The sequence below is a fragment of the Acanthisitta chloris genome, unplaced genomic scaffold (assembly GCF_000695815.1).
Source record: "Acanthisitta chloris isolate BGI_N310 unplaced genomic scaffold, ASM69581v1 scaffold42544, whole genome shotgun sequence".
NCBI lineage: Eukaryota > Metazoa > Chordata > Aves > Passeriformes > Acanthisittidae > Acanthisitta > Acanthisitta chloris.
In genome coordinates this window covers 14443-25810 of record NW_008669524.1, presented here as the reverse complement: position 1 = coordinate 25810, position 11368 = coordinate 14443, and the positions used below count along the sequence as shown (strand labels likewise).

Sequence of the window (11368 nt, the reverse complement as noted above, 5' to 3'; positions counted from 1 at the left end):
CAGGCAGAGCCAGGCCCAGGCAGAGCCTGCACCGCACTGCGCTGCGGATGGGCAACACACAGCCACTCTGCAAACCTCGGCAGAGGTCTCTAAAATGTTTGCAAAGCATTCCAACAAAAGGAGAATTACTTAACCTGGCTAGACAGCAGCATGGGAAAGATTGTGGGACTGACTTGGCAAAGAGTTCAAGTTAACTCTTCACATAAATCAAGCTGAGTGCTAAGCACAAAGGGTGCCCCAAAGCACGCAGGGCAAGCTGGGAAGCACAAAGAACCAGAGCAAAACACTGGACTACATATGAAAACTGAATTCTTACAAGAAAGTGAGCAGTGCAGCCCAGTCCAACAAAAGGGAAAGTCATCTGCTTATCTCCCAGCACACCTGGTGCCTCGCTGGTTTTGACAGGATTATCCTTGCCTTTCCCTTACAGCACACACTTGAGCAGAGCTCTGCCACAGGTCACAGTGCCTTGGGGGATCATCTCCCACCTGCAGGGCCACTTAGGAATGATTTGGCAATTTAAAAATAACATATAATACATCTAGCTATTTGTTAATTATTTATTTCCAATTTGGTTAGAAAATGGGCATTTTGTCACTTTCAACATTTTTGTAATATTAACAAATAAACCAAGTTTTTTTGCTTCCCATTAGGGATAAAGATACCTTGAATTAGGACAAAACCCCCTTACAAAACAGAGGATTTTCCTCTTCTCTAAACTACTTAAAGATGTATTATTTGAGTGCACAGTATATTACAAATTTCCTCCCTCTTGCAATGGAAGTATTTGGATAAGATTTGCTATTTGACAAGAACTGCAACTCAAAAGTGGACAATTTCAAGGAAGGAAAAGTTTTTACATCTCACAAAGGATGTATTTTTGACGCTTTTTAATTTTTCTCCTTTTTTGGAGCTTGTATTTTTGCTTAAATTCAGCCTTCTGGACAGACCCTGACCTTTTTTTTATGCAAATAAGGGCAAAATTTTGAACATACCAGAGTCCTCGTTTGGTTCCATTTTCACTTTAATAGGAAGACAACTAAAAAAATAAACAAATCAAGCAGATTGACATCATAAAAAACAAACATCACAGTTCTGGGAAGTTCTTCAAGCTTTAGAGCTTGTCAATTTAAATCAGTCTCCCCAGATTTTTTCCAACAAGACCACAAAAGTAAAAAAACCCTGCACCTTGGCTGATTGTATTTACCTCAAGGAATTGCTGGGAATCTCCTACCCCTATATTTTTAAGGCACACAAAATATTCAAACCATGTTAAGCATTTAATGAGAAGCAAGTGCAGAAGCACAGAAAACTGATCCCTGTTTTAACGTTACCTAATTTTTTATGTATTCCAGATATAATATCTTCATTTACTAACAAAAAAAATTATTCCAATTTTTTTCAAATTGGGAGGGGGAAGGAAGCAACATTCCATGTGTTCCCCCCCACTGCTGCACTGTAAAACATGACAAACTTATCCCTCACTGACAGACTAAATTAAGAACACTCATTGGGATAACTAAACCAAGGAGAAATTTTGCCATCTGTTTAACCTGTAACTGTTTCCCCATAAATAACCATCAAAAGAACAAGAAAATTCAGCTTCATGCTTTTTATAATGCCAAGCAAAAGTTATCCAAAGGTCAGCTGGACAGAAGAAGCACATTAAGAGAAAGATAAACCACATGAAAAACATAGTTGATACAAAACAAAAAAAAAAAGACATTATTTTAAATTCACCTTCCACCTGGAAGTATAACGGAATGCGAAGGATCTGTCATATGAGCTCCTGGAAGTGAAAAGAAAATCTTTGAACTTCTCGTACTCCATTTACTTTAAATACAAATTGAAAATGTAACATGAATTCCACAAAGCAAAAATCTGCTCACATTTTACAATCGTAAGTGCATATTTCTTGTATTCACAAATAATAAGGGAAAGACCTTGCTAAACTGCTTCATTAATATATAAAGCAACACCAAGATAAATTACTTCCAAGTAATGGAAGTAATTTCACTGCTCTCTTTCATGATGTTAAGTGAAAATCTTGGGAAACAAAGGTAAACAAACCTTTCACCTAAACTCTGCTAAAAGAAAAAATAAGTTTCATGCAGTTTCATCTTAGTCCTAAAGTACAGCTAGACACATACAGGTTATATTTTTAGAGTGTCATTTACCACATTGAACACCTGGCTTGCATTTTCAGTAGAACTCTGTAATTATCAGAATCCCTGTAATTTCCCATTCTCTAGTCTTCTAACCGAGCACAGGCAAAACATTTCGAATTTTACTAATCAAGCATCAACTTCTGGTTCTTTCACCTAAGAAATTAAACTTTTCTTTTTTGACTACATTCCTATAGAGATTGCTTCATCCTTTTCATAAAAGCAGATCCTCACATAGATGCATTTAGCAAGTAAAACAACAAGATCCCATGAAAGGAACAGGAGAAGGGATTTCTCCTTAGCTAGAAATGATATAAAGTTTTACAAAACTCACTCTACATCAGATTTTTTTAATACGTAGAGGCTTTCACAGGAACTACAACACCTAGCCACTCCAGATTAATTTAAAACATAAGATATAAATGCCAAAATCATGTTTGCAGTGGAAAACAAGCCTGGCAAAGTCTTGGCATCTTCTAAAAATGCAATGCAGTCCTTCATCAGTTCATTTCTCCTTTCCCTAGGATACCACTCAATTCACATTAAATTTAAATTCAGTAGAAGGATGAAGAATGAAACAGAATAATCTCTAATGAGTTGCTCCAGGCAGAAGGCATAAAAGAAAAGGTTATAGCTCCATAAGTAAAGCAACTCAAGAGTCAACATGATCAAATCTATCTATATTGCTATCTAAACTCAAATTCCAATCTGTTTCTGTTTAGTCTGAGTAAGGAGTAACTTACCTGTATGTTTCTTTGGCTCTAAGAAAGGCCTGTGTGGAAATACGGAAAGAAAAACTCACAGCTTTAGCAAAGACATTGTTAATCAACGTGGCTGTATAACATTACAGAGAGCATTCCTGTTTCAGAGAAACAGTCTGCAATGTAGTTAATTAAAAATTAAAAGCAATTAGACCTAATTTAAGTACAAAACCAACGTGGACAGATGAGCAAAAGAGAGAGCAAACAACCTTTTGATAATAAAAGAGATCCCTGACTTGTTTTCCAATATCCATCTGAGGGTTGAAACACTGTAATTTGCTGGATGTTTAAATGCAAGTCCTTCGGGCAGGCCCTGCACTACCACAGCAGACTGGTCTCTCTGAATCTTCTCATAAGGCACAGGTACCACTGTTGACTTTCCTAAAGCTTTACCTAGAAAACAAAAAAAAGGAGATTGTTTCGAGGTCACAACTGCTCAAGTTAGCAAAATGACAAGTCCCTCATAAAACCTGGCAGAGTTTCACTGTAGAGTGAAAGCAAGGTGCCGATGCCAATCTCAGGAAACCAACTACTGCAGACATTAACGTGCACTGGAGTCCACTGAGATAGAGAGGTTTTCTTAAAAGAAAACCACTAGGGCCGTGCTCTGCTGTGCAATAATCTGACATCACATCCCACAAAACACATTAAAAAGAAAACTAAACACCATGTGTATTTTTCAGAAACAGCTACTAAAATTTTCTACAAATAGCAGCGTGGTCAGAAGGCTAAAATTGTGCAGCTTTTTCCTCGCAAAAGGAATAAAAATGTAGACATCTACAGCAACTATTCCAGATAAAGATGACTTTAAAGCACCCACCATAGCAAAAGCAGAAAAAGTCCTCCACAGACTTTCTGAGAGCTTCCAGCTCCACAATATCCACTGTTAGTCTGTTTACAGGTTGTATAGTCTTCATTTTCTGGAGCTCTGCAGCCGTGCCCTCTTCTGTAACACCTAGCAATTATTTACAAAAATAAGACAAAAATAAAACACCAAGTTATTAAAACTGCCAGTACCTAGTCCCTCCAGTTTAGACTAGAGACACTTGGGAAGGATTCCTACCAGAAAATCTTACATGCCCTAGAAGCAAGTGCACACACCTATGTACATAAGCGACAAGCACATTTCAATTTACACCAGAATTATTATATCCTTCTTATAACCTTTGCAAATATCACCCTCTGTGGATTAAGAATGATGAATTAAAAGACACATCCAGGGAGGCTTGTTTTGGCACAAAGAGGTAGAAAACACTATTAATCTCCGAAGAGGATAATAGAGTAAAAATAAAATGCAAAACTGCTCAGAAAAGAAGGACCAACAGAGTCACCAGGGAAAAGGCAAAATGTTGGTGTGGAGGGTCCCACAGCTCTCTACTGCTCTGCGTGACATCTTATGCACCAGTTCTGTTCCAGCTCGCTTTGTTTATGCCGTTTGTGCGTCACTAGAAGAGAACTGACTGCCACAGCAGCCCCTGTATCTTTCAAAAAGTACACATCTCTTACTGCCAGATAGGAGGAGTTGCAAACACACAATCATTGTGCAGAACAGAGATTTCAGCCCTACATCCTGCTCTAGTCTCTAAGCAAAAGTCATTGCAAAAGAAGTGAGGGAATAACAACCCTTTCAGCATTAAAACACAAACGAAGTGGTGGTTTCAGGTGGCAGCCTGCCCTTCCCACTGTTCAGCTCTGGCAAAGATTTACTGAGAGCTACCCAGCAAAACCAGAGGCAAACAACAGAGACATGCTGCACTCGGAAGGAAAGGCAAGGGAGACCTGTGCTTCTGTCCATGATGAGCACTGAAGCTTCGTCATGACTTCCCCATGAGCCACCACGGCAGTCCCAATTCCCCCCAGTGGCTGAGGTGGCACAGGGTAACCCCGTCGTCCTGCTGGAGCCCTCCTGCTGCAAAAGTTAACCCTGTCCTGGCCAGAATCAGGACAAGAAGAAAACATCAGTTTGAACAACTGATTACAAATGGGGTGTGAAGTAAGCTGAAACAGCAATGCGTTTAAGAAAACCACATTTATCATTTTAAAAATTCATATCTTCATTTAGGAGAGAGTTTCATCCTTCCTCTACAGATCACACATCTGCTTCATGTTCTGGAAACCCATCTCTACATGACATTTAGCTCTCCACCTTTTCAGGCCTGAAACTTCTGCTTTCTCCGCAAAATGACGGAGCCAACCATAACACAAAAATAATGCAAAAGTGGGGTATTATTTTATAGCTGTAATACAGGTGCTTAATTAGTGCCAGCTTTTAAGATTTGCATGCAGACTCTGGGATAAGAGACCAGTGTCCTGGGTTGCAGCGTGGGGGTAGCCAAGAGTATGTGTTCTATTGTTGTCTCCACAGGCTGTCAGAGCAGGTGAGGGCAGTGATTGTTACCTCCTGGTCCCAGATGGCTCCTTCAGGGGCTGTGTCCGTTTAATGGGCTGCATGGGACCCATGCATGCAATGGAGTGACATCCTCCCTTTGGGAGATGCTTCACCCCAGGGTGGGGAGCCAAGCATCCCCACATGGATATAAACTGGGGTTCAGACCAGCACAGAGCCCTTTGCCTGCTGGAGTCCCAAGGACAAGAGCTACCACTGGACCTTCAGGTGAAGACCAGACCTACAGGATTGCTGCTCCAACAGATCATCACTCCAGGAGGATGCAGCCACCATTTAATGGGACTGCTACCAACAGCCTGACTGACAGGGTGTCAGGTTGCTTTCTGACTCTGTCAGGGGTTTCTTTCTGTACTGTTGCATTTGTTGTTGTTTTGTGCTGTTTTTCCTATTAAATTGTACTTCTGACTTGGAGTCTCTCACTAGTTTGCTTTCAAACCAGCACAACCAGTTTCCATTTACAGCTATATATAATGTTGCTTTTTGGGTGCTTTATGTTCTCCCACTTAAGAAACTGATTCACTGAAAACACCTTTACCGACAGCAGCTTCTCAAAAGTGTATCCACACTTTCTAAAAATAATGAACAAACCAAAACTAAGATGACAACAGTCCCCACTTCCCATTAAAATGAAAAGCAGAGAAAGATTTCTTTCTCTTTCTTGACTAGAAGAGAAACCTTTACTGGGTTTATTTCACGACTTTTAGCTGTTTTCTTAAGCTGACATTATGCATCACCCTCCCTAATATCTCCCACTTCCGTGGGCCAATTCTAACCAAGTCTGACAAACAAAATCAAGCTTCAAACACAGCAAGATTTGTAAGAGCCCTGCACAACTGGTCAAACCCAGCAGGCACTCGCTCTCCTGGCAGCACCCACGGACACATGGCCACTTGTGCTGGAGGTTACACAACTTCACAGACTCGGCCGAAGACCTCAGCAGGATTCAGGCTACATTTGGGAGAGGATGCCTGGGACACATGCTACACCATCTGCTGGGGAAGAGGTATGGGGGGTCGTATTTACAGGGTAAATGGCTCATAAAGGGGAAACGAATGGTTATATGCTAAAAGAATAACATTCTACACCACTATGAGCACAAAAACTCAGCAGGATTACAATGACCCAACTCCTAATGATCCTCATTTTGCACTGAGCCCATATAAGCCTATGTGACTCTTATCTTCTCCTGTTACCCAAGTGTTTTGGTTATTCCGAATACCCTTCCCTCTGGGTCTGACAATCCAGCATACCACTTGGCTGGAAAAGGAACCTCCCAGCTGTCCCCAGCCTTATAAAATGGATACACTATAAAATTAATAGGCTGCTTTACAACAACAACAAAAAAAAGTCCATTTACAAAACGTTTATGATGGAACAAAAAATGGAATATTTAAAATGATGAAATTTTAATTTGGCAACTTTTTCTTCTTCGCATAGAAGTAATTAGACAGGAACATCTTGACCTCTGTATGGGCAGATGCTACGGCTTCCTGCCTTAAACAGATGGCTATAATTTGGATAGAGAGTTACAACTCTTCAGCACTTACTCCAAGGTCCACTAAAGCGTGGTCTGAGTGCAGCAGACTAAAATAGGCCATAAGTGTCTGTCTGCAAAGCACCCGACCCTGAGGTAAGGGCTGAGCCATGTTCAGAGGAGGAGACTGCACTGTTCCTGCAGAGCTCCTGTCCCACTGGGTCATGCTGTAGACAACTGACAAACCCAGCATTGCTTGCACCTCACCAAAGACTAAGAAACTGCAAAAAATCAAGCTTTAGCAGAGGAACGATTTACTTAACTGAAACTTCCTCAAAAATGTGAGCTGAAGATGAGATGCTACACAAACAACAGAGAAAAGCTGGCAGGATTCCTATCTGAAGATGATAGGGCTCAGCACTCCTCTAGCAAAAGAGCCATCAGTCCCATGACACATAAAGCATCTTACAACATCAGAAAGTTTTTAATCAAGTGGCTTCCTGGCTTTTAATCCCCCAGGAAGAGAAAGCCAAGAAGTGATTATAAGAATACGATCCATGCACAGATACTCTAAGAGGCAACTCAAGGGCAACAATTATTTGGTGACGACACTCACATACATATATGTTATCATTTGTGCTTAAGGAAAATCACTGTATGAAAATAACTATGAGCAAAGAAAGGGGGGAAGCAAATATGTGTACAGTCAAAAGCATTTTGCTTTGGTTTGTAAGGCAACCACCCAGTTCATCTGTTAGTATTTTAAGGCCATCCAGCTTTACAGTTCAGGAAATTGGACAATATCCTCAAATAAGAGAAAAGCTACCTGATAATTATCTAAGGGTCACCTAAACCACAAGAAAAGCAAATCACCTGAGGCTGAGTTTAGGAGCCTGGGAATTTCAAAAAGATCATCTGTCTACAGTAATTTTCTGTTTGTTTGCCACTCTGTGGGGAAAAAAATGGGTGTTTTCCATGGAAATGGGACTGAACATTTACAGCAAGTTTTTTAAACCAGCTGTTAACTTCATACCCCTTAGCTGGATAGGCAGAGATGGAACATGAAAGGTTTGTGGCAATCAAGCCAAGCAACACAGCTGTTAAGTTACCCAGCTCACAAATGACTCCCAAAAACCATCATGGAGCTCTGAGCTATGCAGGGCTAAAGCTAAGAGTGCTGCAAAGAAAAGGCCTCCAGACTGGCAGACAGTCTGCAACAGTCTCTGCTCCCGACACATCCATGGGGCAGAGAGGCAGATGATGGAAACAGAGGAAGCAAAATAACTTGCATTTAACTGTGTAGAAGTTTTGAAAATGCCTGTTTCTTTTCGAGAACTTGCGAAAGTGTAAAACCGACTAGTAAATGAAGGGAAACTGCCACTAAGGTAAAACTTAGGAAAAGCAGACCAATTCACCCCTAATACCATGAGAAAGGGTTTTCAAAAAAGACCATAAAAATGTACAGATATCACCCACTTCAGGTAAAGCCCTTTTACCAGCCTGGGAAGTGGGGGGGGGGGGAAGGAAAATAGTAGAGAAGAGAGGGTATAGCAGGCTGCAAGGTAAAGCTAAAAGATAGGAAAATTATTTCCATGTCTTTTACAAGTATCTAGACTATTAATGCAGAGTTCAGATAATGAACATGTATTAATATGTGAAATAGATGCATCACAGAACTACATTATTTGCATTGCAAAAGGACGGGCAGATGGGGATTGCAAGCTGAACCACAGAAGTGAGATCAAATCGAGACAGCAATGGCAAAAAAACCCTAGGTCTTACAGTAAGAAAGATGGAAATGATTGCTTTGGACTTTATTTTTATTACTTGTAACTGCAACTGTTTGATAAGTCCTAGGAATGTTATCTTTAAACTACTTCCTAACCACATGATTTCTAAGGAATAAACTGGTCAAGTCTTTAAATGCAGATGATTTCCCTCATAGCAACATTCTGAAATAAAAATAGAAAGTGACTGAACCTTAATTTGCAAACCAAAAAAGATTTAAGTTCAATTAACTGAACTGTGTTAAACCATCAAGTAGTTACAACCACAACAGAAAAACTCCCCAAAAACTAGGGGCAGAAACAGATGCAAAATATGAACTAGTGCTTTCAGTGAACACAGTACAATGTCAATACTTTCAGAAACTGGGAAAACAGAACCCCAGACTGCTGGCAGTAAACACAATGTCTGTAGCAAAGTGCCCTTAGCATTCGTGCTGGTTTGAAAAGCAAACCTGTGAGAGACTCTGAGTCAGAAGTACAATTTAATATGAACAACACAACAAAACAACAACAAATGCAACAGTACAAAAATAACCTGACAGAGTCAGAAAGTAACCTGACACCCTGTCAGTCAGGGTGTTAGTAGTAGTCCAATGAAATGGTGGCTGCATCCTCCTGGAGTGATGGGTTTGTTGGAGCAGTGATCCCGCAGATCTGCTCCTCTCCTGAAGGTCCAGCAGCAGCTCTTGTCCTCTGGGAATCCAGCAGGCAAAGGGCTCCCTGTGCTGGTCCAAACCCCGGCTTATATCCCTGTGAGCATGTTTGGCTCCCCACCCCTGGGGTGAGTCACCTCACCATGGGACAAGGATAAGGATCACTGGGAGGATGTGCCATGCATGGGTCCTTGACAGCCCATCAATCAGAGACAGCCCCTGAGGGAGCCATCAGGATTGCCCTGAGGGAGGGACAAGGTGATAACCATCACTGCCCCACCAGCTTTAACAGCTTGTGGAGATGATAATAGAATACATACTACAGATACCCCCACACTGCAAACCTAGACAGCTTTCCAGCAGGAACATCTGAAGCTTCATGCTTTTTATTAAATAAAGATATCCCATAAGCTGGAGCAATCAGCGCACTCCAGACATCCCCTGGAGAGATGGGGACCCCCAGAACTAACTCTCAGTGCTAAGGTTTTACAGTCACACTGAGGCCTGAGCACAAGAGCAGAAGCTCATCTGGCACAGAGCCCTGCTGCAGAGCTGGAAAGAAAAAGCCCAAGAAAATGGATTAGGCAAGTGTTCCTTAATTAACCCCAGGCAGAGACAGGCAGGTTAGTATTAAGACATCACTAAACAGGCACCATGATACCACCTGGCTCAGGAGATGTAGTAAGGACATGATGGGCCACATGATCCCTTCCACTGGCAGAGATGTCAGGTTTTAACTCCCAAGTGACAGATGCAGCAGTAAATACATCATGTTTGCCAGCACAATTGTCTGGACAACAGTGACTAGTCAGAGTCTGGGCTAGTCAGAACAGCCATCTATCTCTGCTGGTCTGGCCACTGGGAGAAGTGTAAGTCATTCCAAGTCATCTGCTGCAAAAATGGAGGTGAAAACTCAGGAAGACAACCAAGAAGCACAGCTGAGTAGGCTGCCATTAAAAGTAACTAGGAAGATCCTGCTTCAGGAGATAAACAGAATAAACACTTGGGAGAAGCTGCTTTAAAGGGGCCACTCTCAAACAGCTGTAAGGAAACTGGGCATGTAAGAAAGAGGTCAAGACTTACTTGGCAACAGGAAAGCATCCTGACAGTCACACCTTTAAAAAGCAACTATTCCACCATCCTTTTTCCTGCTATGCATTCTGTAAAGTGTAACCCATTTTGAAGTGCACTGGAAGACCAAAGCTAAATCAAGAATCATAGATATAGCCCCTATTTGCATTTAAAACAGGTAACCAGCAAGTGATGGCACACATTCAACTCCACAAGGGTTTGGTCAGGATTAATCCTCTGCCTGGCTCTTACTGTTTTTCTTCATTTACTATTTATGGCTATGATTTAATGACTCCTTTCTCTTACAAAGTATTGTGTAGCTTCAGGAGCATAAAAGCCACAGAAGTCTCAGCTGGCTACAGAACAGTTTATGGCCAAAGAAAATGACTGTGGGAAATCAGTTTCCACACTGGCACATCATCATCAAAAAGAACTGGTATTTTTAAACTAGCTGCATTAGTATCAAGGGATTAGCCTCTGAGCAACATACCGAGATGTCAGCTAGCTCCAGAATGGTATTTTCACTATAATACCATAGCACATCATCAGAGACAAAGATGATGATGAAGACTGTCCTTTAGATGTAATGTGGACAAACACAAATAACATAGCAGTTAGACCCACTAGTAACCTCTGTTTAATTACAGTAATATCAAAAGGTATTAGGCTGCTTCCATATTGGTCAGGGGAATCAGTGAGTGCTCAATTTCAAGTCTAAGACATTCTGCTTTAGAGCTGAAAAGCTAAACGCTCCATTTGTACGTGGCTTCTGAATTACTACAGGCATGACAAGATAGACTGTATAATCAGAGGTAATGGCAAAACTGTATTAATACTTTATTTACAACATTACTGCAGCATCGAAGGGAAGTACTGTAAGAGGACTACATCCAGACTAGCAGAACAGCACCCACACTAATTAGCAAGCTGCAGTGTTGAGGGCTATCTCAGCAGGTTTCAAAGACATTTTTAAGCACTGGCCTAAAATTAACACAGAGCTCCTGAGTTAGTATAAATTTTCATGCTACTGTAGCTTGACTCCTACCTACC

The 11368-nt window shown here is 41.2% G+C and overlaps 1 protein-coding gene across 1 annotated transcript in view; it reads right to left on the bottom strand.

The window, feature by feature from the left end:
• Positions 1–995: 995 nt before the first annotated feature.
• Positions 996–11368, bottom strand: part of LOC103800938 (general transcription factor II-I-like) — a gene marked incomplete at its 3' end in the record, with an annotated part of 16339 nt that continues 5966 nt past the window's right edge. The window contains exons 3-7 of the mRNA XM_009073332.1: positions 3747–3881; positions 3136–3319; positions 2909–2937; positions 1741–1789; positions 996–1039 (exon numbers count right to left, since the gene is read on the bottom strand). Coding sequence (XP_009071580.1) covers positions 996–1039; positions 1741–1789; positions 2909–2937; positions 3136–3319; positions 3747–3881 — 441 coding nt within the window. The remainder of the gene's footprint in view (positions 1040–1740; positions 1790–2908; positions 2938–3135; positions 3320–3746; positions 3882–11368) is intronic.